At 42.3% G+C, this 27,827-nt stretch overlaps 1 protein-coding gene across 2 annotated transcripts in view; it reads left to right on the top strand.

Moving 5' to 3' along the window:
* Positions 1-27,827, top strand: part of LOC122407351 (signal-induced proliferation-associated 1-like protein 1) — a 46,899-nt gene that overhangs the window by 15,962 nt on the left and 3,110 nt on the right. Inside the window, exons 2-9 of one of the 2 annotated variants that reach the window (XM_043413509.1) lie at positions 23,573-23,771; positions 24,279-24,743; positions 24,928-25,176; positions 25,290-25,685; positions 25,809-26,020; positions 26,119-26,467; positions 26,593-27,202; positions 27,389-27,655. In XM_043413509.1, coding sequence (XP_043269444.1) covers positions 23,582-23,771; positions 24,279-24,743; positions 24,928-25,176; positions 25,290-25,685; positions 25,809-26,020; positions 26,119-26,467; positions 26,593-27,202; positions 27,389-27,655 — 2,738 coding nt within the window. In that variant the 5' untranslated portion in view covers positions 23,573-23,581. The remainder of the gene's footprint in view (positions 1-23,572; positions 23,772-24,278; positions 24,744-24,927; positions 25,177-25,289; positions 25,686-25,808; positions 26,021-26,118; positions 26,468-26,592; positions 27,203-27,388; positions 27,656-27,827) is intronic. The other variant, XM_043413510.1, reaches the window with a different exon arrangement.

The following is a 27,827-nucleotide window of genomic DNA, read 5'->3' on the forward strand; positions in this document are numbered from 1 at the left end:
AAATGGTTGATTCAATAGCAATTGATGTTATTGGAAGAATTTTCTGCATTTGACTACAACGTTTTCGGAGAGAATGAATCTGCAGTCTGATCTAAAACTATTTTATTCCTTTAAGGATGATCACCAGGTCGAGTCCAAGATTCTGACCTGAAATTTTTTATGCAGATGATTATTTTACGTGACGATGGAAAAAGATCGACCGGAAATGCCATGAACACGGTTTCTCTCCCCCAAAATCCAAGATTATTCATTAAAAAACCTATTTTATGATAAATGGGTCATTCAAAATTTGGTAAAAAATAGAAAAATCGTACCTCACGAGGTTTTCAACAAAATAATCTTACAAAAAAGTGTTGATTTCCGGTTGAGAATTGTGAGAACGACGAAGTAGTATTTAAAAATGTGGCAACGTCACAACTGACAGATGATGCCGCCAGCGGTCATAACCTAGCTTTACTTCAAACACCAATACAGAATATTACAATCGCAACATTGCCAAGTGTTTTTCGTTCACAATTCTTACACGGACAAAACTATGAAGTCGTTGACCATACATAATCTAATATGGAGAATACTGCAGAGTCTTTGACCATATTATTTTTTCACTTTTTACGAATTACTATACTTATGTACCGGTAATTATACGAGTTAAAATAATTTTGGGCTCTTTTTTCGACTCCGAAGTCATGATCGATCATCCTTGATCATGTTTAACCTTGTAATGATCAACTTCCCAGTGTACTGAGGCGTTATTATTCTCGATTATTCTTCGTTCGCTCTAACGCTCCGAGAGCTATCCGTGCCACGGTGATGCAACGCGATAATTTTTTCAGCATGCATTAAATCTGGAGACAAGGACAGCTGTAAATCGAAATTGGTTTCGTCCGATCGATGAGCTGGCCAAAAAACTCGGTGTCGCGATATCTTGTTCGCTCTAATCGGAGTACCAAACCGAAGTTACGTCAAGATCATTATTTTCCCAGCGTATTTCACATATTTGAGAGAAAGTTGGACTCGTCGTTCCACCGGGCTCGGAAACACCGCTCATTGTCAGAGAAAATGATTCTCTGCTTTGTTACATCAGAAAAATACTTACGTTTACGAGCACATTCGTACGGTCGGGCATTATTGTGTTTAAGCGATTCTAATTGCTGGCGAATAACGCCCCTCGCCCGAGCTCCTTCTCTTGGGTGTGGACACAGAAGGCGAAAGTTGAAGGCGATTTTTATGAAGAAATTGCAACAAAAGAAATGGAGAAATATAATTCCGTTTGTATTTCTGTTGACGTCGAGTAATGGAGCATCGCAACACTGGTTTATTGATTCGATTGAATGCTCATTCGTGACAAGAGAAAACTTCATTCCGGAAGAGGCAAAAAATGAGGTGCTTTAAGGTATTAAGTACTGCGGTAACGAAAACCGGATGTGGGTGAATTTTCTCTAGCTCGTTGGACACGAATCGTTACGTCGAACGTAACGTCAGTTTGTTCCAAAGCGTAGAGTCGTTGTCGGAGAGCACAGAAAAGCACCGAGCTGCAGGAGAATAGATCATCCGTTGGGATAAGCAAAACACAAGACCAAAGCGAACACCGGAACGCATCAACAATTTACCTCACTCTTCGTCTCCTTTTATCTTCGGTTGCCTCATTTTTTTCAGCTTCTCTCTCCTTCTTCGTACATTACGCAACGCGAGATCCTTCGCGTCGAATTTGCATTATGCGCGAGAGTCCATCTTTTTCTCGCTTCGCGGGTGCGCAGCTTTTTCTAGCGTAACCCTCTCAATTGGGCTATCATTTTTTTATGCTGCGCAGCAGCGGGATAACTCGGAAGCTACTCGGAACCGGACTTTTTTCGCTAAAATATTTCGGACGAGGTAGCTCTTCGACTGCTTCGAAGCGGAGCACCGAATGAATGGAAGTTCCAAGAGAATCGTCCGAAGGTGCATCGCATGCGCGAAAAATCGGACGAGAGTTGAGTTTCGATCGAAAATTCTCAACCGCGTACGTTTGAAATCTCAATTAGCTATTTCTCAATCGCGAGGTATGAAAAAGAGCCGAGGTCGCACGCATGAGCGACTTCCTTACGTGCGTTTATTCTCGTTTCGATGATCCCACGATTTACGCGTGTGCCTTGTGTACCAGTGCAATGGCCTACTTCGCTGAAAAACAATACACGTTTGCTCGAACGTATGCTATGCCTGTACACGTGAAGCCCGATGGTCAAGATCGCAAGCCCGGTTGAACGGTCGCAGGAGTGGAAAATATGAAACGGGTGCGACGGACCGACCTTCGAGCGTTCATCTTCCCTAACACGCCACGGCCGTCGTCGGTGTGTGCGTGGTGCGTGGACACACGTGCGCTTGTGAACGCGAGAGACGCTCGTAGCAACCTCACGCTTTGTCCGAGAAACCGACTTCGTTTTCCTCGCAATACCAAGATTTCTGGAAACGCGTGGATTTTTCATCGCGTGCAGTTTTCACTCGTGCTTCGTCTAGACTGATTTAAAATGTGCAGTTTAATTGAGGAACGAAAAAATGAGAAAAAAACGAGATTCATCGATCTCTCGGGCCTAAAATCGTCGACGTCGTGCGCGAGTCTTCTCCACGATGCTGAACTTTGCAACGTTCGAGTCCAACGAAAAGGAAAAAAACATTTGTCACTCACCGACGATTTATTTCACGAAGTATCGGTGCAGCTTGAAAAACTACGAATTGCAAATCCGGCGGGGAACAAAATTGAAGAATTTCTCGAATTATTGGAGGGTCCTCTCGATCATTTCGTTGGACTCGAACGCTGCGAGCTTCAGCGTCGTGTCTTCTCCTAACAGACTTGCATACGCGCACTTCCTGCGTTTTAAAGCAAATTACGTACAGTTCATCGAGATCGAGTTGAAAGAGTCTCGGCCTTAAATCTCTGGCCGGTATGAGACGACCCTCAAGTTCACCAGGCGAGCGATAAAAGTACAGTGCAGAAGAATGGCATGGGAGGGAAAAAGATCGTCCCTCTCTTGTATAACGAAGAAGCCTCACATTTTTTTCTTTCAAACTCTTATCATCGCCTCGTCATCTCATCTGGAAGTTAGCAGTGAAATGGAAGTGCGCAGGCAGAAAAGAGCGATCGCTCATGCTACGAGAGACGAAAACTATTGGTGGGGAGTGAGAAACCAATGAAGAACCTCATGAAGATGACGATGATGATGGCGAGGCTGAACAAGAAGAGGAGGGAGAGAGAAAATTGAGCGCGCGACCCGCCGTTGTCGACGGTCAAGGGGAGACTTCCGGTGCATGGCCACCCGATGCGCTTCGCCAGTTTTGTTTTTCTTACTTTGCACATCTTGTCCCTTTTTTCTTGTTGTCTTCCACACAAAGAATCCGACTGCACCTTCTTTGTTCAGCGAAATAAGGATGGAAGCTGAAGAAGAGAAACCGAGCTGCGCACTAAGTGTGCTGGCTCTCTTTCTGTACATGTTTTCAAGACACAGTTTACAGGCTACTGCGGCATAATATGCTTTTATTGCTCTATAGGAGCTTCGAGCAGCGGCTCCTTTCCTCTTCATTTAGCTCACTTTTCGTGCTAAAGAAATTACGCGAAGAGTCAGCCGGAGAAAAACGCTCCTGCCTTGTTTGAACACCCTCCGATTTATCCTCGGTGCAAAAAAGTTTCTCAACGGAAAATTCAACACTTGGCCCAATGGAAACTTGACTATTTTTCGTTGATCCGATTCATTCTTGATTTCGACAGTCGAAGCTCGGAAGAAGGACCTTCGTCTTGCACGTTGTCACAACGAATTTCTTTAAATGAAAAAATTCTTAACATTCCATTGGTATTAAAATTGTTCGTAAGCAGGTTTAAACTTTTTTATTCTATTCTTGAAATCATTAACAGGATTGATATTATCGTAGAAACCTTAAGAGTGATCGTATTGTCATGGGGTCGTTAAATGTCGAGGTGTTTTGAGCTACGCTGCAACTCGCCTGTTCTATGCACGTCGCGGTACACGGGGACTCATCCAGTTAGCCGGGGAGCCGGTCTAGAGTGAACTAGAAAGTCACGAGCATAGTTGGAAGCCACCAGTAGCCGGAGAAGCAACCAGTGCCTCCGGAGCTCTGCTTGGTGAAGACTTTTTTTTCGGTAGCAATTTTCCTCGTCTCTCTCTCTCTCTCTCTCTATTGCTTTTTGTCACTATTCTCCGGTTGTTCCACCACTCTCAGCAATACTTTGACAACTAAATATACACGAGACGTTTCGCTGGACAGTTTCATTTCGAAACCAGGACCATTTTCAAAAGGCATGACTTTTTTTATAACCATATTCTGTGGAATTAAACGTAAAGTTGAAACTACAAACTCATTAGTTTCAAAAGAAGGCAAAATCCTTCGAAACAAGGATTTTTTTCGAGGGTTTGGATGGGCAAGGGAGATTTGATTTTAGAAAAACCAATACTTCCAATTCACCGGTTAAACATTTTTTGAACCTTCGAGATCCCCACACAGACTTGGAACGAAACACTCCCATGAAATGTCACTCCGCTGGAGCGGTCGTCGTTACTAAAGTGTCTTCGGAGTGTCAACTTCGTAGGAAGTACAACGCGCGATGCTGACCTCGAAATGCCTCGCGGTTTTACGGAGTACGCATAAAGCCTATTTTTGTAACTACCAGCAAGTTCGAAGAGCAAAATCGCTGGTAGAAAGGCGGACCAAAGCGAATAATCTTGCGGAAGGAGTCGTAACCATCGGACCTTCCGACACTCGGGACGTCACCTCAAAGACTTCTAATTCGCTATTGTTTCGAAGTTCAAGTACCGTTTACTCGAATACCGAGAAACAACAGTAGTTCACCTTCGGTTTTCTTTGTTTTGGACAAAATAACTTTACAGATCGAGAAAGCAGCGTTTTCCTTCCGTTTCTATCGTAATTCACGGGCAACGCTATACTTTCTTCTCCAGTTTCGGATCTCGTATCTCCTCCCTACAAATACGGAGGGCAAATACGCACTTGGAGCATTTCGTTGGACTTTCTAACGCAATGAGTAGCGAAAAAACAACAGCATTGGGCCGTAAATCAAGAAGGTGATGGCAAAGCAGACAGACGTTCTCGTGTCTCCGAAGAGAACAATCGTCGTATCACGCCACTCAAGTATCAGCGACGAGTTGGTTCATTCGAGAGTCAAAGAGAGTCGCAGTCCGTCTCAGCTCTAGAGACAAAGCCACACGCGCCTCCGTCGAGAGGCAGAACGCGAGGGGTGAAAAAGAAATAAAAGAAAAAAGGAACACGGGAAGTCCGCATATGTTGTCGACATGTGAACTCTCGCTGCTGGTGTATAAGCTCTCTATACGTGTCTACAAACCGGTACGAAAGATCAGGCGAAAAAATAGTACGCGCGGTCACCCAGGAAAGTCAGAAGGTCGTATTTCCCATGGACCAACATTTGAAATCATCGCAGTTACGCCTATTCCGAGCCTGACGAGCTCTCGACCTGCTCGAGTGTGCGTGGATGCACGCGCGCGCGCGCAAACCATGTTTTGAGGATCTCACACCGGTTTTTGATCGACAGCTCCGCCTCGTCAAGCTCCTCTCGTCGGATACGATTTCCGTCTTTCTCCTATTTCTCTCCGGCGCTCTCGTATCGCGTACGCGTAGCTCGGGCTGCTCTGCTGGGCTCGCCGCAAAGCTCATTAATAAATATGAGAGGGAATAAAACATTGGAACTGGAGGAGCAGCCGATGCGTGAGGAGCAAAATGGAAAAAGGATGGAAATCATTTGTATATTGGTGCGTAGGTGTATCGGGTTCTCTCACCGGCTCTCCGCGCAGCATCTGTTGTCCCTGGAAATTTCATCTTTTACTTTTTGTTTTCTATGCGGAATACCAAAGACGGTTTTACGAAAGATGTTTTTTCTCGCGTGCGTCTCGTTTTTCTATCCCGACACAAAATATGCAATCGGTCGTTCATCACGACTCGCGTCGTCGCGAATCGCGAATAATGTGGATTCGAGAATCATTGTTTAATTGGGCAAGAAATCTTGCGATCGTCCATTAGAGAAAAAACGCTTTTTTCACGATACTCCCGCTAAAGTCTCGGCCACGCGATCGATCCTCGCAATTTGCTTTGCGACACTATCGCTCGAGGGCATTATGGTAACGAGATATAAGACGCGATAAAACGCTCCGGCGGTTCACGGCCGACGAATATACGCGGACCTACTAACGGGAGGATTTCTCATGATGAACGACACAGTGCGAATCTCATCGCTTATTACGGCCTCCCGATTGTCAGCTGTCGTCGATTTATTTGCCCGAATGTGCGAACGCAAACCAAATACGGGCGTTTGTGACCAGACTCATCACCGACAGAGACCGGTCCAACGAGTTTCGCCCTGAATAAGTGCCCAAATAGTTCGCTAATTATGCTAAACAGAATTGTGCGCCGTACCGAAATGCGGCGCAGACGAGTTCTGATTAAAAACACTTAACTGTCAATCGCATGATTTGTGGCGGAGGTTGGCGCGGCTACGAGTGAATTTCTCATTAATTAGGATGAATATTATATTGATTATTCCACCCGGACGAATTATTTCTTCCAATATGAAATGAATTATTCAATAAATTTTGGCATACTGCGAATCCATTGCGGTCTGCCCTCTTCACTCGTTCTTTTCCTGATTACTGAGCTTGAAGCTGTGCCCTCGGTTTTTCAGCTCCTCATTGAACTGAGCAGGACGGATGCTGATTTCTAACTTCTCGATTTTCGTCAAGTTCTCATTTTTAACTCCCGACTTCACTGCGATCAGCTGATAGATTTTCAGCTTTCTTTGGAGCAATTTTTCTCTGGAACGGTCACACTTGATCTTGACCAATGTTTGCTTGTGTTTTATATGTGTGACGGTCAGTGTTCTTAGACATAGTTTGTAAAAATCTAATATTTATGTTCAAACTTATTTTCCCCGTATCGAATTAACCGTATTTCCGAGGTACGTCGGAATTTCAATTTTTTAAACATCAGCTATTTTCCTCACACTTGTTACGTCTCGATCGCTGCATTGAGATAAGTTCATGTTTCTCGCGCCGACGATACAAATCTCACGAGGGACGAGCACGATCGATTTCTCACTCCGATGAATATCGATTCACAAAAAATAAAAGTACGAAAATTTCATAAACCGAGATAAAAACAGTGATGAACATTTTATTCACAATTTGATGAAAATCTAGAGCATCGCGATTCACTCGAACGAAATCGTTAACAAACAAACAAACAAACGAATCGAGCGGCCGTGCGATTAAATAAACTGTGTTGAGTCGCGCTCTACAAAGGGCCTTTGAATGGTCGTACATGAATGGTCTAGTAAAACGAGCTGTGCTATTATGTACACTGTTTAGTCATAGGCTAAGCTTTGTTCAACTCGATACGTGAGTCACTATAAGCACAGCGCTACTCGTGCATGCATTTTCATTTCGAATGTATTCTTTAATGAAAATGTACGCCTATGAGAAGTTTGTTGTGATCACAAATCCATCCGCGTGTTTCGCCTCGTCTTTCATCTCCGCGCATCTGCTCCATTGCAGCGCACCTTCGGTTCTGCAGTTTGGATCCATATGCAAAAATGTGTGATAAATTCTTGCGTCTCTCTTCGAACGATCTAGGAAAGAACAGTTTCAGGAAACTACTATGAAAAATGGGGTATTTTTTGGGATTTTTTTTTTTTATACGGCTCGATCAAATTATTTGAAATTTTCTGTAGTAATTATGTAGTATATTATCTACAAAATATTATTCTACAAATATTGAAGTAATGAAGTATACGAGGAATTTTTTTTTTAATTTTTAGTTCACTTTATTAAGCAGAGGAGCGATGGCAAAATGGCGTCTCAAAAAAAGACTCCTCGACGTTTAACAACAGCATCTGAAATCAAAAATTTAAAAAGATTATGAAATTACAATAGTATAGCTATCGCAGCGTCGTAGGAAATATGAAAATTTTGATTAGAAAAAAAATGGCAGCCGTTGAAAAAACAAAATCGAATTTAACAAAAATTTTACAGTAAATTGTTAATAAAAAGAAATAAAATAATAAAACAAGTTCTTATCGATTAGTTTGCTATCCCTGGGACGATGCAGAAGCTCTTGCGCCCAAGCTCTGGTTTTCACACCGATATTCCCCCTTAAATTGCACATTTCAATACAGTTTCTCTCGTCGAGGAATTTCGTTATCTTGAAAATTGAAACGGAGGAAGTGAAGTTTCCCTCTTCAAAAATTCCTAGGGAAACAAACGAATTTCATGTAAATTTGGTCACACTTTTATTTCTGTTTGCCCCAGACGTGACATGGGAAAATTTGACACAAAGACCGACTTGTGCACTCCATCGTTTTTTTTCGGCTCTCCCATCCCGAGCAAACACCGAATCGTTATCGTACAAAGGGGCAAAAGAGTTCCAACGAAATAAAAAATGTGTATACGCGTATTTCGAGTTATTGCTCTTCCCCCTCGTACCCTTTTTCTCCATACCGAATATACGAATGTGTCTATACGTGTATAAGTGTATTATGACCGTTGCTTAAATCGTGCCAGTGATACTGAGAACGGAGCCGTTTATTGCGGAGGGAAAAAGAGTAAAATTTTTATCGCTGCACGAACTGCGTATCTAGCGAATGCTAGATCCAGCGTGCCTGTATATAGGACGCGCCATAGATATAGCACATCAAATAAAATGAGACTTTAAGTACGTACAGTGACCCGTTGAATTAATTGTACAGTAGTTTGAGTACTTGTACGTATAGTATTCTCGTTACAAGAACGCTCCGATATGCCGTTACGAGTTAAGAGCGTCGTTTTCCCTCATTTTTTCCTCGTTATTATTCATTCGAAGTATTTTAAATATTTTTCTTCGGGACCGGAGTGAAGCGTTGTGAGGGAAAACGCATCGTGGTCGGGTCGACGCTGAGGCAAGAGGCAGCGTTTTCTGCTTTCCTGAACGCAATCGAAACGAATCTCGTTGAATAAAACTCGTCACGGGGGCGATCGAATTTTCTTAATTCACCCGATTTTCTATTTTTTTTTTGCATAGCCATTCGGCTCGTTTGCATATCACTCGATAGGGTCGTGGTCAAAATCAAGAGAGAACGAGAGAGAAGGAAAAAGTCACTGACCTGGCACGTCAGCATTGCGTAACGCGAGGAAAACTCGCTCCCTATTTAAAAAAAACTCGATGTACGCTTCCCTTATGCATATACATGCATTTCTATTACACTCGCGGGAGAGTCAGAAAAAATAAAAGAAGTGGAAGAGCTCCGGCGTTTTCACATTAAGACACCTGGAACACCTGGACGAGATATGCAACCTCGTGTTTCGAGTCTCTCTTTTCATATTACCTGTAGCCTTTCTCGCTTTCGCCTTCCCTTATTTAACGAGAAGTGAGGCAGGAAGAGCTGACAAAAAAGAGTGAGGCCCTCCGCTCCGACGCCTGAGTGTAGGATTGCGCATTACATCTGACGATTTTCTTCGCTTATTCACGCCGCTGACGTCTTCCGAGCTATCACGAGCCTTCTTTCCTCCCTGTCGAGGGATTTCAATGGAACGAAAAATCCAACAAACGAATTCGCTTCCTGTAAGGTCACGGAGTTTTTCTTTCGCACTAAAATATTTATCTGCGCTTCTCCATCCGATTCTTCGCTGTCGTTTCCAATGTTACAGCAGCGCATCGATCTTAATGATGAAGAACAAAAAGATGCACTCATTAATGCAAGGAAACACGTTGGACGCATCGCGCCTCAAGGCCTGCATTAAGGGCGCTACCTTAATTAGAATTTTCAAAAAATCTTTTGAAAGATTTTCGCGCGACGTTTACTGGGCTGTCTGAACGCGCCAATGCGCACCGCCCAGTACCTGCCTTCGTTTAAACGCGTTTTTCTCAAAATTACATTTTACCAAAATCTTACCACATGTTCTTCGTTACTATAGCAGCGCGTATCATACAAATTTAAAAATTTTGAACGCAGCCATTTTTTTTTGCAAAAAAACGATGAAAAAAACCGTGCTTTTTCGTAGATTTTGGAAAAACGGCCGCCATTTTGTCATTTTTGAAAAAATAAAAAATCGTATGATACGCACTACAGCGATCATTGAATCCAAAACCATTTTTATTTTTTTCTCCGATCATCCATTTAAGAGATTTTAGCACCCATTTTTTTGGATCTGTTTTCTCCTCCATTTTTCTGTACAAAAACAGAGTAAAATAAATATAAAAATTTGTTCTTTTATATCTCAAGAGTGTACTCTTCAGGCCTAACGCTTTTTATATCCACATTTATAATTTATACCGCGGTCAAAAAAATTCGTGCAAACAGACATTTTTCGCCCGTCTAATTAAGGTTAAAGTTGTAAAAAAAATGATTTCGACGAAATCGTTACAGCCCGTCGTTCAATGTCGGAAGGAAGTTTTTCTTGGCGCACACTCACCACAGTTTTGCAGATGGCATAGCAGATTGTATTGGCACGTTTTTTTCATGCGAACGCGAGAGTATAACTGGATTCTCCGTTGGTTCTCATCGTCTGTCCGGGTATACGCGCAGGCAGACTACTTACTCTCGGTATATCCGCGTGTATAGCCTCGTTGCACTCGATTATTTGCATGTCCGAGCGATCGTTGGATACACAAAGTGTACGTGTACTCACGCACGAATATATGAACACGCGTCAGTTTAATCTTTCGACGCAAATATTCCCGAAATATAAGCGCGCTCTTGAGCCTTTTTCGGGACAGTCCTGCGAGGCACACATGCTTGATATTATCTCCGCGTGAGAGGCACAATAACACACGAAAAAGACGAGGCTGTAGCGGCAACAAAAAATAAACGTGCAAGTCAGCTCGAAAGGATGAATTCAAAGTAAACGATCCGGCGTGTCTGTTCGTCCAACGCGCGAGTTTGTTGTTTCATTCGATCAATTTTTCATTCAACTTTTTTCTACCCTCGCTACACGCGCTGTATACGAAGAAAATGATTTCAAGAATTTCGCTCAAGGTTCTCAATGAAAAAGACAATTCTCATGGCTGATCGCTTCTGCCTCCGTTTTCAAGCTCCCTCGTGATCGATGATTCCATCTTCTTCGGCGTGGGTGATTGCAATCGGAAATTATCCAGCACTAGATTGGATCATCTACAAGACATTTATTATAAGTACGACCAGATAATTTCTTGCTTCTGTTACACGGAGATCGTTTTCGTAATAACGAGTATGCGGGTACGAAGATCGGAGAGTACGCATGCGGAGAAGGGAACACGACCCAAATGCGATTACCGCGAAAGGGCTCTCGGAGCTCGAGACGTGGAAATAAATTGAAAAAATTTTGAAAAACGACAAATCCCTCGTCGCTCTCCTCAGAATGTGTTTATAATATACCTACAACGATCCCCTGCCCGATGTGTGGAAATGTATGTAGTGCAAACGATACACGTGTGTGGATGGATATGATTATATACACGTCGGGAAGGACGAGAAGAGGAGTAAGAAAAAGAGATGAGAGGAGAGCATACGGGCCCTGGGACAGCTGGCGCCGCGATTACTTCGTTTTTTCTCTCTCTCACTTCTCCTCTTTACCTCTATCCTACTCTCGTCCAATGGCGTAACAAACAATCCTTTTGAATTCCCCCTGCTCGTATCCTTCCTATAACTTTTAGCCGTCCATGTGTCCATACAGCCGGACACACGTATATTTATTATTAATGTATATATATCGTACGTGTGTACCGTTGTGAAGACGCAGGTGCTGCCGGAGCACTCGCAACGTATATCAACAACAGCGGAGCGCCTTTTTTCGGCTCGCACGCGATCAAAAATCCTTATAAGCGAATCTGATGCGAAAACTGCGATTTTTCGATCGGCTAAGATCATACGAATGGGCTTGGAAGAGGCCCCCAATTCGTTGGACGAATATACCATTTTAATATATGCACGCACATCGGGCCTTCGTTATTTAGCAGACTTTCGATCGAGTGACAAAAATTGGCTTTCGAGGTCTTTCGTCTCTGCTCGAATTTTCATACCGCAGTCTGAATGTTTAATTGTTTTTTATCACTCTAAATATTTTGCATACACGTCCAGCAGTGCCTGAAGTGCGCTAAAAGAAGAACCGTTTTAGAAGAGATAGCAACAGAAATTAATGAAAATGATTTTTACACATTGTTTATTTGTATTTAAACTTTGTAAAAAAAAAAAATTATTATTTTTTTTCAAAATTACGACATAAAAAATCGCGCTATGAAAATAAGTTGCTTCACGGTCTGCATCATTTCAAAGTTGTAGTCACAGTCCGTCGAGCCGGATTTTTGAAATTCGAAAAATTTACCAATTTACGGCAGTTTAAAAAAGTGTGCATCTTGTGTCAAATCTCACACTTTAATTATGTTTATAAAATTTTCTAATCGCAATATCGAAAATCCGATTCGACAAACTATAAAACAAACAATTTCGAATATTTGAAAAAAAAAGCATTAAAAAAAATTGAAAACTGTATGAGTTATCGTGCAAACCGTGCCAGAAAAAGTAGTTTTGAAAAAAACGCATTTCAAGATTCAAGTGCGCATCAGGCCCTCTCGTTGGGCAGTCACATTTTCTATAATAAATTTCGATCTATTTCTTGACGATTCTATGGAATTGTTACAATCGACTTTCACAGAAATACCCCTAAAACTATAGAGAATAATAATCTGTAAAAAAAAGTCAAGTTTTCGAAAATTCTGAGCGTATGTAAGGCCTTAAGATGAATAAACGTTCGAACGAGGTTTGGAAAAAGAATTGATGCCCTCGTTATTAATGGTATCGACATTGTTTTCATTTTTTGTTCCACTCGATACTTCATTTTCTTGAAGTTCTACGCCATTGAGATGAAGAAGATCTCGAGCAAGAGAGGACCCCGTCTCGCCCTTACGGAGCTCTATCCCGCATCTAAGAAATCTTCCCAGCTAAATCGTGCTCTCGTTTCTCCATAAAAAAACCTTGAAAATGCTCATACGTTCTATCGTTTAACTTTTGCTCTCGTGAACAATCCACTTCTCAAAGTGTGAACCCAACCTATTCAAATCAGCAATAATGAGAGGGTGTTTTCTCCAGTCTGCGATGAACCAATGATAATGAATCGAGGCCTAAAACTCCTCAGGTTTGAAACATAAAATAAAAATCACGTGGAGTCTGATGAAGATTTTATTCTAATTTGCGACGAACTTACGCTTGTTTCTGGCTTTCCGGTATCCCGTATTTTGGGACGGACCAACGCTGTGTTCGGAAGACGCATTTAAAATGAAACTCCGCACATGATGCGAGTGCTATAAACGCTTACTAATGGATTTTTGTGGTCATACCGTGTGTCGCGAGACACTGAAACAGTGAAGATGAGCTGAGTATTGGAGTAAAACGAAAAGAGTGGTGGAACATAAATAAATTTCGTAACAAGGGTAACGCGGTAGAATCTACGAATGATCCCGTATGTCGGGAAAAAGAGGCATCGAATTCCTCAGGGTGCCTGGGCTGCGGTCCGCTCCCGCTGCTCTTTTCTTCGACGCAAAGTTTGGTGAACCGCGCACCGTCATCTGTATGTATGTACCGAAGGATCTCTCACAAGAGGTATCGGCGCAATACCACAAGAGAAAAGCATGAAAGAGCAAGGAGCGGATGAAAGAGAGAATGCGAAGAAGCGCGGCGTACGACCGCGGGTTATACCGGGCATTCCGATCAAATTGGTCGACCAGAATCCAACGAGTAAAACGAGAATAAATTTACCTCTTCGTTGCCCTCTCCCATGTCTACGTATATATTCTTCGTGCAGTAAAAATTCCACGTTTTATTGTAAAACCAATTTTCGAGGTTCGAGCATAAAAATTATGATGATTATGGATCACGAGACTCATTCGATCGAATTTCATTTTGGCCGTTCACGCGTACACGCGTTGTGAAAAGCGATAGAAAAATGTCGGAGCATTCGAGTTAAAAGATTTCATTTTTCTCCAAGATTCACACTTTTCTTCTCGCCTCGCTGATTTTATTCCTTATGAATTCATCGTGCACTCTATGACTATGTATATATTTGCAATTAGCGAGCGAAAAATAGAGCTCTGCGGTGCGTAACAATGTTGATTCTCCTGCGAGATTACCGTCCGATCCATATATGTATAAATATCATAGCTCCATGTTTAATTTATAATAATATAGTATAATGCGCCGAGCTCTCCGGGGCGAATAATGTTGGCCGTGGCAAGTATTCGCTCCAGAGAAACGCAGCCTGCTTACGCGATGCTCCTCGCGTCTCTCCGGTAACGTTCCCATGCCGTACGCATTGTGCACAAATCTCCTATGCGTGTATTTACTCGCACTGCATAATCCTCGGTAGTTTTATAACGACGTAGCGAGCCGAAGGACATTACGCGTCGTTAGCGTAAATGCCGTACAGAATTTCAGTGCGGACTCTTGCGTAGGAATCTAAAATCATGATTTATTGCGAAGCTCGAAAAAACATCGATTGACAAATTTTCGAGCGAGAAATTCGGATTAAAATGTTGGTGACAAACATGAACATTTTCTTGAGAGGACTTTGACGAGTTGAGATTCAACTGTACTTTTTTTACAGTTATCAAATAATAGTGAACGCGAGCAGATCCGAGCTTCGCCCCAAACTCCACGCCGAATAACTTCGAGCGTCAGTTTCATCGCGTGACAGAACTGTAAAGCGACTAATTCTTCTCGAAAGATCTCTTGGCGATCTCTCGAGAGCGAGATGAAGAGATGAGCAGGAAAACCTGCTGGGTGCGAGCACGGGAAAATGAGCTTTCGATATCTATGAAGCTCGATGTCCGAATATACGATCGCTGAAAGTACAGATCTGTGCATCTCTTCGTGAACGGAATTACATCATTTGAAAGCATCGTTCCAATGGTGATTTCGTGTCAAGCTGATTCATTATTTTCATTGTATTTTCGCTTTAATTTTCAAACATTAACTTTTCTATAGAAACTTCCGCGTAGAAACTTGAAAAAAATTCTTCAACCAAAACAGGGAATTGACAAAACATTTTGAAAGAGATGCCAAAAGTGGAGCCTCTCGTTGACTTCAATCGCTGTCACTTCCACCTAGCTGGAGCTTCGAGCAAACGGATTAACTTTTTCCTATTTCATCCTGAGAATCGTTTGTCTCTCCTAAATGTTTATCTCACTTTTGAACCATACGGTTGCACTTTGTTTCACTCATTCGCCGTGAAGCCTCTCGCATCATATTGGAATTCCTTGATGATTTACATAACTAGTTGGGGCGTCAGACACGTGCTCTATCTCATTACGCATATCGTAAATTTATGCATCAACGCATCTCGTTATCATATGCTTTTCAATTGTACGGAATGCTTTGTAAGATGAACGGACATTCGGTTAACGCCTCAATCACTACTAATTGAAATTCCTCCGACGGATGATTCCATCGTGAGAAACATTGTTTCCGAATCTCTAACAAATTTCGCCAGTAAACTTTTTTTTGTTTTTTTTTTTATATTTTCGTCAAACGCAAGTGGAGCTTTGTGCCTAAATTATTCTTCCCTAACACGCCCATTCGATGGAATTGTTTTACTTCCTCTCCGCGAGTTTGAATTGTAATAACTGGACAACAGGGGCACGAATAAACAGCATCAGAAGAGACTCGAATCCACTCTTTATCCATTCGCATACTCGTTGACCAAGTGCACATTCCTCACACGGTCGAATCGTTTTAATTTGACTGTTTGTTACACACAAGACGAAGAACGAAACAAAGGCAAAGTGGAACGACCCGCTGGGGCAGCGGCTTTCGGAACAGTTCATCCGTGAAACTTATCGGAGCACACATCCGAGAACCCCCCCGAGCAGAACTCAGGTGTACAATGTGAAAAGTCATTCATAGATATGAATGCGAGGCAATGGTAAAAAATGGCCAAAACACACGCACGTGGATTACATTTGTGAGGATTTTTGTCAACGCTGCGAAACTCTGAATTTCGTAATTGAAAATTCGCATTATTGACCGCATCGAGGGCAAGAGCGACGCAATTCTGCTCCATAAAAATTGCATCGTTTCGTACAACTTTAACGTCATGATCTGATTTTTTTGCCGATCTATTCAGCTCTCAAAGCCATTGAAAAGGAAAAATCGCAATATTCCAATTGATCCGGGAAATTTCACTCGACCAGATTTCATATTTAATCCTCGCTCTTACACGCATGCGGATATTGTTTGGTCCCGAGTCCACGAGTATCGAAAAAAAAACGGATTCGCATAGTACCCCGCTTCATTGTAACGTTTGCGTCGTCTCCGCTGCGGTTGCACGCACCTTGACCATTCCCATAACGAAAATAAATATAGTAAGACTATCGACTCTCCTCGGCAAATGCAGAGAGAAGCGAATCTTGTTCCCTCCCATGTTCATGCCACCTAATACCTATGCTTCTTTATACATGTGCATACACGTCATTATTATTGTCATTATTCGTTGTATGCTTGCCTTACTTTACGTACGAGTGACCAAAGCTCAGTGACACTATGCATATTTTACGATGGAGGCAATATATTTATCGAATACCTGCGTCCACTGTTGGTAATAAAAGGGAAAGGAAAATTATGAAGAATGGAACAACCGGTAGAAATTCTGCGCCTGTCTTGAATTGAGGAAACTGCCAATGCGCTCGCGTCACATTTGCATGGATTCATTTAAGGAAGTTCACGCGAATCTAATGGGAATCAAAAAATTCAAACTTTAAGAGTTGAAAGTTGAAAATATCCTAGAAATAGACACCGTGCATGCATCTATTCCCGGAATTATTATAGTTAGGATCCACCGTCTAATTGTCGAGAAAAGAATAAACGAAAATCACATTTTTTGAAGGGCTATACACAGGCTCTTATGGCAGGCAGACTTCCTGTGCGACGATTTGGATTTAATGAAATAGGAACTCTAAAGAGCCAAAAACGAGAATAAGAAAATATCATGTTTTTAGGTATGAATGATGTGTTGAGAAAGCCTTGTTGAAAATCACTTGGGAATGGAAAAAAAACAAAACACTTGTTTGCGACATAAACTGTGGAAGATTTGACAATACCATGAGCCAGCTGGTTTAAAATATGGATATGCATACGCATACAAATATAAAATGGCCGTTGTCACCATTGTGCTTGACGATTTTACTACGAAAGTATTTTAAGCGCTATCATTATATTAAAAATTGACCAATCGCGACAAATAAGTTACACATAATTTTAATAATTGCGATAATAAATTTTAATCGTCTCTTTGATCATGAAAAGAGCGAAAAAGTTCAGTTGCTTTTTAGTGTCACAAGTAACTCATGATCTTCTTTAAATCTGCATTTTTTTCTGTTTCTCAGAAACGCCACGAACTTTTTTTTCTTTTTTCTGTCTCACGTTTTCCAATATTTAATCAATTGGAATGTGAGCAAGTGAAGAGAGGAAAACCGCATAATTAAATCGGTCGCAATGCTTCAAGTTTACTATTTTCCTGAGATTTATCATCATTGCACAATTGAAGATAAAAAATATTAAAATTTCGATATAACGGATGAAACACGAGTGAATTTCAGGAAACGTACCTTTTCCCTGAAATGGTACGATAAACCCGTCACTGATTTTCATGGCTGAGCTATTCCGAAACGCATTTCTTTGATGTTTTGTTATTTTTTTTAACCTCGTATATATACATTGTCGGCGCATAATTCGGGCTATGAACACTCCTCTCATTTCCGCTGCTGAACGAAAGTATCAGAGGCATAAACCGCTCTGCCGTATACGAGCGTATGCGTGTACGTAGAAACCGGAAGTTCGCTCTCTGAATTTCGTTTTCCGCCCACATGAAATAACAAATTCTCGGTATAAAAGTTGATTTTGATATGCACGCTTTTTCCGGATTCGGAAGCGCGTCCAAATTTCTATCATTCGAAGAACGCTCGTCGAGCCGAACGCATTGCTCTCTTCCTTCGATTTAAAATGTGTGTAATTCTTCGTGATTCGTGTAAATAACGGTGCTGATCGCAGGGATGAATTTAATTGACGACTCCGCGTGATAGAGAAAATAATGACTTTAATCGATTCGGAGCTCGCCGCTGCGAGCCGTCCTTTCGTTTTGTTTAGCCATTACATCAGCTGCGCGACGCGTTGCTGCAACTCACTAAGATATTATTTTCATAAATATATATACACGCTTAGAAAACGGCGTCCGGCGTCGGTATGCAACGCGACGTGTATACGCTTCTCATTTATTCCCTTTATTCGTATCCATATCGTTGAAGCCTCAGGCTATACCCTCATCTCTCGAGATATCTGATACGCTACGATAGCCGGGACAGGAGAATGAGACGCGAGGAAGATGCTGCATCGCACTTCGTGACAGGATATGGGAATACGCGAGGAGAGTCTTTCGTACACATACACTTCGCTTCGATCCGCTCCGTCGTTGCAAATGCAAACTATCATATTTTTCCGTTAAGCAGGAACGATGCTGCTTGGCTGTTGAAAAAAACAGAGTCCGTTTTTAGTCGATCGGAAGAGCGTTCGTTATAATTGAGTCGTCGAGGCACGATGAGTTTCATTGAGAAAAATTTCCTTCTCGACTTTTTCGAGTGTATGAGAAAAAATATTTTGATTGCAACGGTCGATGGGAATTGACGAGGACGTCTGCATTTCTATATAAATATATATAAGGAGCCGAATATTACATTATGAATACGCATCATGAATGGAGGATGCGGGACAACGCGGTAGGGGAAAAAAAAGAGATGACGAAATACGCAGGCGTGGAGAGGCCCGCAGGATCGGCGCGTCTGACGCACACACGAATATGCAACTCAGCATCTCCGCGTCGTCGGCGATTCTCATCTCTCCCTCTTTCTTTTTCGATTTGTCTCCGGTCCCAGAAGTAATGCGAAGAATGCGAAGAATGTCCGTCCCGAAGCACGGGGCGACGTAGCCTCGCGTCCACGAACCCTCTCGCTCCGGGGGCTTCGGGTCCAGACACCAGGAACAGCCAAACCCAAACACACAAATGAATCCACCACGTACTCTAGTCCCTCCGCGTGTCTTTCTCTCTCACACTCTCCTCGTTTCCTCTTGCTCTCTCACTTCCCTTCTTTCTTACAGACCGAATACCTTCCGGGACTTCGATCCCTGTTTCGACACCGGTTATTGTCACCCTCCAGTTATGCCGCTGCTCTTTTTTTTTCTCGTGCCTTCCTTCGTAGTAAGATCCCGTGTTTATTTCCCCCGCACATGGTCAAAATCGAGTCCCAAAAAGAACACGAAGGGAATGAGAGAAAATTTGGAGAAAAAACAGAAGTGCGGATCGATGCGAACGCAAACACTCGATTTCTCAATGAAAAAGCTCACTCCAAAATCTCCAAAAAAGTTTTTCGTTCACGCAGTTTTGTATTTTTCCAAACACAAAGTTGTTCCACTTTTACAGAGCCTCGTCGGCTTACTCCAAATAGCAAATGGATCATTTTCAAAACCGATCGTGGATACAGTGGATCGTGGAATTGCGGAGAGATCGCCAAGTATCAACAGTGGAAGGGCAGCGTCAGCTTTTTTTCGAGAAAAAAATGAGACATACCTAGAAAACGTGGCCCTGTGTAATAGTAACACGGAGAAAAAAAGCATCTTCTCGCGGCTTCGTGGATGTGGAACGAAGCCTAATTAACGTGAAGCTCTTAAGACGCGGGCGGAATCCAGACGGCGCCATCCTCGCAGGGATATGCCTTCTTCTTCGCTCTTTCTCCAGCCACGCATCACGCACACGGACACACTTGTTAGGGATACGCTCGCACACGAGCGTGATCGATCTACCAGATGCCGTTTTTCCGAGTTTCGTCCCGAACGTATTCGCATCGTGCTCAAAGAGTTCACTTGGAAAAAAAAGAACCCGGCGTATCGCGTACACGAAATTCATGTACACAAACGTGAATGATTTTGTCCACGTTCATACTAGCTAAACGTTGAGAGAATTTTCAGAAGCGATCTGTTAGGGAGCGCTCCCTTAAAAACACACTTCAAAAGAACGGACGTCGATGAACTCTCGTTTTTTATTGAACAAATCAGGCGTCAACATTATTTTCCGACGACGCTGAAGTCTGCAACGTCGGAGTCGAACGAAAAATATTTTTAATTCACCAATTTTTATTTCACGAAGTATCGGTGCAGAGAAACTAAGAATTGTAAATTTTGGAGGGAACGAAATTGGAGGAAGCTGGAATTATTGGAGGCGGGTTATTTTAGATCATTTCGTTGGACTTTAACGTTGCAAACTTCAGCGTCGTGTTTTCCGTTTGTTACTTTGAAAAGATTTACAATTTTCATCCACTGTGAAAAAATTGGTTCCCTGATTTTCCACGTTCCGATAATTCGGCATTGCGACGCTATAATAATGAGGATAAAATGACGCTGAAGTTTGCAACATTGGGCTCCAACGAAATGATCTAAAAAAACCCTCCAATAATTCCAGTTTCCTCCATAATTTCGTTCCCTCCCGAATTTACAATTCTTAGTTTCTCCGCACCGATACTTCGTGAAATAAAAATTGGTGAATTACAAATATTTTTCGTTGGACTCCAACGTCGCGAACGATTAAAAATGAGTTTTTTTCTCAACGCCACAGTACTAATTTCATACACGAAAATATCCTAAAACATACAGTTGTCTTCCATCCACTTGTATTATTCTGAGGTCAACCTGCTGCTTCCTTTCAGGTAATTAAAAAGCTCCGTGCGCGACTCGAACAGATCTTCCATAGTTACGCCGTGAATGCCATACTTGCACACGTTCGCCTCCACGTTTTCGTGATGAAAGAACATTCTTCCTACTTTCGTTTGTCACTTAACTCTCGCAGATCTTTAATGCGAACTTTAAGCATGCACTTACGTCCCTGATACTCGACTGACTCCTCGAAGAGGCTCACGGGCTAATTATTAAAAAAAAATAATGACAAGTTTAAGCGGAACAAAAAGTTCTTTTCACATTCGACATCATCAGCATCATCCTCCTCGTCCCTCTCTATGAGTACGTTTTAGAATGGTGCGCTGCCTCTTATAAATGGATGCGTGGCACGCACCAGCGTCCACCGGGAGTAACGACACTCCTACGTCTATTTTCGTGAATATCTCTCACTTAAATGCTGCCTCGTATACACATGAAAGTGTGTTATATTTATAAATATAGTAGATAAAGCGGTGTGGACGTATGTGTGTGAGTGGCCACGTCATACGTGCTCTTCTGACCGGGTGAAGAAGCGCGTCCAACAGTGGTGCTCCATTTTTCCTATGGTCCATGAACAAGCAGGGAGTGACAACTTTAATTAACCGCTCTACTTCTAGCTCGTTGAAATAGAGAGTGAGAGAGAAACTGTATGCAATTTTAGCACACGGCTAAACACTGCAAACCTCCCTTTTAACCCTTTCTCTTCGTCTCTCTTTCTTTTTATCTCTCTGTGCCTTGTAAAACCAAAGTATTATCCGGGTCAACGAGGATCGTGGCACACGCGACGACCTCTCTTCTCTCTTTCTCTCGATCCACCGCTTTGTTTCGTATGCATTCGCGTCGACGAAGCAAAAGAGCTCGTTGCTCCGGGGGATGATGCTTGACCAGGTTTGATCGGCGTCATTGACGATCGCTTCTTATCGGCTTGGTTTCACGCGAGAATCTCCTCTCGAGATTTATCGTGATAAATAATGAGTTCGGTTAACGAGAACGCTTCGCGAGATTATCCTCTTGGCGCATGCTGCTAGTGCTGCGGTTTTAAATCTTCACGGGTATATGCCAATTAATAGTTAAACTAATTTTCCACTTTTTCGATAGTATTTTCGAGACTGAACCTTGTCCGTATCGACGAATTTCATTCGACGATTGAATGAAAATGAACGGAGCTTTGCCGAAGGAATCTTTGCATTTTTTTGCATTTACTATCACGATAAATTCTTAGGAAACGATTCCGAACAACTCGCAGCGTCAATATACGAGCCGACTCTCTTCTCTGCTGTCCACGTATCCCTCTTTGTCTCAAAACCCATTCCATTCGCGTATGTGAATGTACGTGTGTGCCGGTTTTTTTGTCACATTAGCAGTGTTTTCTTGAGACACTTTTGTACAATTAAGTGTAACGATCGTCCAAGAGAGATCGCTCATCTCTTGCGGATTCCCTGGCAATAATTCTTTCTCTCTAGTGCACGTCTGCAACATTTTAACTACGCGTATATTGACGCGGAGTGAAACTTTAGAGAACGCGCACTCGAACAAGTCTTGTTTTATTTATATTTTCTTCACAACGTTCATTGGATCGTTTCATTCGACGATTTATGCGCGATATCTCGATCGAGAATTTGATCAATCGCAACTGTAAATTTTCCTCAGTTAAGGTAGATCACGCCCGAACGATCGTATTTTATAGGTGTCTAAATTGGATCGATTTTTACTTCCTATAATTAAAGATATAATCACTTTAAATTTATCTCAGAGTTTTTAATTCGAAATTGTAAATACATTTTTCCAACTTATCTTTTGGCGAATGAAATTACAAGCCATTAATTGAACGGGGATCCATCACTGACTCAACCCAAAATCTCATTCGTCCCTGGCCAAAATACTGCAGTTTTTTTTGTACAAAATCACATTAGAGAACGCAAAGGGAAATTATTCAAGAAATAAAAAGTATCAATAAAAAGACATAAGGCTATGACGGGAATGGGCCAAGCCAAGAAGAAACAAAATCCCGAAATAAGCAAATGTGAGGTTACGAGTGCTCATTATCAATTTCGTTCAATCGTTAACGCAATACATCTTAAGGAGGGTGGATCACGAAATCAAAATAATCAGAATTTGATCAAATTTGGCGATAACATTCTTTGGCATCAAGTACACAAATACAATTTTTTAAAAATTTTTTTACCACATGGTTATCGAGCAATTGAGCGTTGAATCGAAGTTCTTATGCACGAGATGATGTATAACTGGATATATGTAAACTCTATGCTTATACACGTGAACTTTAGTGTTCGATTACTCGAGAGCTATGTGGTAGAAAAATCTTAAAAAATTCATACTGTCTTATATATTTTTAAAGAATACATTTATCAAATTTTATTAAATTTTTATTATTTTGAAATTCTTAATATTTTCAACATGGTTTAGCATGGCAACATTGTATCGTCGCGATCCACCATCCTTAATTACTCGTAAGACAATCGTCTTGAATTTTTTCCCAGACCTTCCTTACATACTTCATTGTTATTGTGTACTTTTTGATAAACTTCGTAAAAAGCGTTCATTCCTTTTATGGAAAGGTAAAAGATTTTTTTCAAACAATCAATCCATTTAATCCATTTAAACAAAACGCTTCAATCCATTTAAACTCGTCTAACTTTCAAGACTTTCTTAAGAAAACAGTTTCGTGCATGAACTACCTTAACTCTCGACGAAATATCAGTTTTCTATGAACTCACACGCTTTTTTTTCGCCTTCATTGTTTCATTGACCGAATCTTAATCCTTTGTTTCTTTCAATTGTTTATAGAATGACGAGATGATTGCGAGCCTACCGGCAAACGGCGGCGGCGGAGGAGGAGGTGGAGGAGGCAGCGCCGGTCCGGCCAGTCGAGTTGGTCGAGGCATTGCTCTTCACAGATCAAACTCAAGCCTCGAGCTGCCCCACGGACCGGATCCGACTATAAGAATACCCGAGACACCCCTCAGACGGGAATATGGATCTCATGGTATGGAATTATATTTATACTTCTCTGTCAGCATCAATATTTTATCCTTTCATGCAGAAAAACTGTAAAAAACGTCTAGATATACCGGAGTCATTTATTTGTTGAATATTTTTATGATAAAACCGCTACGAATGTGTTATTGTGCTTGAACCAATGACTGATAAAAAATGACGCTGAAGTTTCCAACGTTGGAGTCCAACGAAATGATCGAAAAAAACTCTCCAATAATTCCGGTAATTCTCCTATTTTGTTCCCTGCCAAATTTGCGATTCGTAGTTTTTCAAGCTGCACCAACGATTCGTGAAATAAAAAACTGGTGAATTACAAACGTTTTTTTCGTTCATTTCGTTGGATTCTAACGTTGATAACTTCAGCGTTGTGATAAAAATTGGTACGGAAATTATTTTAAAAATTCGCTTTTTCATAGCACATATTTGCTTTTGGATGTTAATTTTTTATTTTCTGTATCGATAGTTGTTTTTCTAAATGAATAATGAATGATTGCAGGAAGCATCGACGTCGTAGCCCAGTCAGTATCAGTTGGAGAAAATCTTTTCGCAATGCTTCAAGATTTTTGTCCGGCGGACCAGCGGAGTCCCGTATCGAGAGATTATCTTCGGCGTGTAGCGGACAGTCAGTCCCCCGATACCGATGAAGTTTGCGGGCCAACGGGCTCGAGTCCGAAATTACGGTTGAAGTTGAATCGTCTCTGGGGAGGGAAACCACCGCGCGGAGTCGACGAACCTTGCACGAGTCCCGTTGTCTCCGCTGATATCGAAGAGAGACACCGGAGACGAGCTTTCGCTCATTATGATTGTCAATCATTGACGGCCAATCTTGGATACGCGGCTAAGCTGCGGGGCATCTTGCTGGCCAGGCGAAGAAACACCGCGACCGGAGCATCGGCTGCCAGCGCCCTCAGAGCTTCCACGCCTGATGAAGCGCCTGAAGAAGATTCTGGCGATGGCAAAAGTACGATCCCTTCGTTCCTTCTTATTTTCTATCCCAATAACTCTCGTGATCATTCGATTTCGTATTGGTTTTTTTATAGTTTCAATAAAAAAATTTCACATTTTTTTGCGCCTTTTGATTTGAAAACGCTTCGATTCATAGTTATAAAACGAGTTTTAATCGCTAATGAATCTTCCCGACGTAGGTAATGATCTGCTGGAGTCCTGCCCCTTTTTCCGCAATGAAATCGGTGGCGAGGGCGAACGCGAAGTCGGACTGACACGGTGCCCGAATGTGAACGGCGTTCACAGGCCATCGCTCGCTTATGGGGTTACCGTGCTGGAACCACCTCCCGGTGAAACATCGTGGAAACAGACGTGTCCGTTGCAGAAACGACCGTTGCCCATTGAGAGCGTTGACGAGGGTGCACACTATTACAGGCGATATTTTCTCGGTAAATTCCATTGGAGTATTTGGTCATTGAACAACTTGGATTGCAAATGAAATTACACTTGAGTATTCCTAAATGAAAAAAACGAAGCTTTAACGGGGGTTTTTTCTTTTCAGGTCGCGAACATCAAAACTGGTTCGGCATGGATGAACAATTGGGACCTGTGGCAATCAGTATGAAAAAGGAAGGGACTCAGTATCGCATAATCGTTCGTACATCCGAGTTACTCACCCTTCGCGGCTCCGTACCTGAGGAAGCCTTGGGAATTCGACCTCAGGGTAGACCGCCGACGAGAGAGCTTCTAGAACTCGTTGCTCCTGAAGTACAATTGGGCTGTCTTCGACTGGGGACACCCGCAGCCGAAGAAGCTGTCGCCCGACTCGACGAGCAAGGACTCTCGAATCGCTACAAAGTCGGTGTACTTTACTGCAGATCGGGACAAAGGACCGAGGAAGAAATGTACAATAATCAACATTCCGGCCCAGCGTTGCTCGAATTTTTAGATACTATCGGTAGGTCACATTTTTTTAGTTTTTCTTTCATCGAATTTTTGTGAAAGTCGAAACTGTCGTGATTATTGAATAGGATTGGATTAAAATGTTAACCGTATTCATTTTTCATTGAATTATCGATAGGCCAGAGAATAAGACTGCGAGGCTTCGAGGGCTACAAAGCCGGCCTTGACACGCGAACCGATTCGACGGGGACTCACGCGGTAGCAGCGACTCATCGAGGCGCCGAAGTGACGCTCCACGTCTCGACGATGTTACCATTTACGCCAAACAACAGACAACAGTTGTTGAGAAAACGACACATTGGTAACGACATCGTCACGATAGTGTTCCAAGTAAGTAAGACCTCGATAAAAAATCGATATTTTACATCCCCTGCCAATTTTTTCATCCCACAATTTTTTATTCTAATTTCATTCAATTCTTTCGCCAGGAACCCGGAGCATTGCCATTTAGTCCGCGAAGAATACGTTCGCAGTTTCAGCATGTCTTCATAATCGTTAGAGCGATTAATCCATGCACAGAAAATACGCAGTACAGTGTTGCTGTGTCCAGAAGTAAAGAAGTACCAATCTTTGGCCCACCCGTAATTCCCGGAGCAACTTACACAAAAGGAAAAGCATTCGCGGATTTCTTGCTCGCCAAAGTAATCAACGCCGAGAACGCCGCGCATAGATCCGAGAAATTTGCTACCATGGCTACGAGAACGAGGCAAGAATATCTGAAAGATCTTGCTACGAATTATTCATCGACAACGCTCGTCGAAACGGGCCCCAAATTCTGTGAGTCCATAGATCAATATTTATCAAAAATCAAAATGATTATGCGATTAATCAAAGAGTTTCCCATTGACGAATTTCCATTTAGTCAATCGAAAACTAATGATTCCTTTGTTTTCTCAATACAGCGATGCTCTCATTCAGTAGTAAGAAAAAAGTGCCCGTACGTCCCCGTTTATCTTGTGACGCTTCGCAACGCGGAGCCATCTGTTGGCAAGTAATATTGGAGGACAGTAATCAAAATACAGATTGTTATCTCGGGATAAGCGTCGATACGATAGTCCTCATCGAGGAGCATTCTCGACAGATTGTTTCGGTAACACCTTGCGTAAGTGTGCTAGGATGGCACGCGCAAACCAACAGTCTACGCTTGTATTATCATCAAGGCGAATGTATTACGATTCACGTGAGAGGAGATTACGGTGAACGCGATGAGTTGATGGAAATTGTCGCGAGGTTACGTGCCGTCACACAAGGATCGCCAGCTTCTGAACTTTCCCTCAAAAGGAACAATCTCGGACAACTCGGATTTCACGTTCAGCCGGATGGCGTTGTGACTCAGGTCGAAAGCATGGGTCTCTCGTGGCAAGCTGGACTCAGACAGGGCTCGAGACTCGTTGAGATCTGCAAAGTTGCTGTATCCACTTTGAGCCACGATCAAATGGTCGATTTATTGAAAACGAGTGCCCAGGTTACGGTTACCGTTATTCCTCCGACCAACGATGGCCATCCACGACGGTAATTAATTGTTGCTCATTTTTTCTAGACTCTATAGGCTTTTCATGTGGGAGAGAAATGACATATTTTATATTTGCATTTAATGAAAACAGAATAATAATGTGAAAAAACATGCTGCTTCGGGGTCCTGGTGACTGAGACTATCGAAAAAAACGTTTTCAGAATAAACAATGAAACATTTTACAGGGGATGCACATTGCAAAATTGTCAATATCTTTCAACGAATTACGAGGGAGATTACGAGAACGTGACGAATCCGGACAACACACCGAGCCAGCAAACTGCAATGGCACATCAAAAGCGGTACGAAAGATCATTTAGTCCGCCCCGTTCGAGCACCAGCTCTGGATACGGTACAGGATCAAGCTCGAGGTCGTTCAACGATCCGCGGTTTCCACCGGAGGGTACGATGACCAGCAGCAGTAGCGGACACAGTAGCGTTGACGACAGATGGTGAGTTGTCGAGCCAAAAAACAAAACACAAAGATCACGTTAAGAAAAATACTAGAATCTCTGCGACCCTTGTGAACCGTTGTGATCGTTGAACGGAGCTGCGAGAAAAAGTCTTACACTCGAGTATAAAAAAAGAACGAACGCAAAAAACAATGTGTGTATGTCGTTTCTT

Source organism: Venturia canescens, chromosome 2 (genome assembly GCF_019457755.1).
Source record: "Venturia canescens isolate UGA chromosome 2, ASM1945775v1, whole genome shotgun sequence".
NCBI classification, from domain to species: Eukaryota; Metazoa; Arthropoda; class Insecta; order Hymenoptera; family Ichneumonidae; genus Venturia; species Venturia canescens.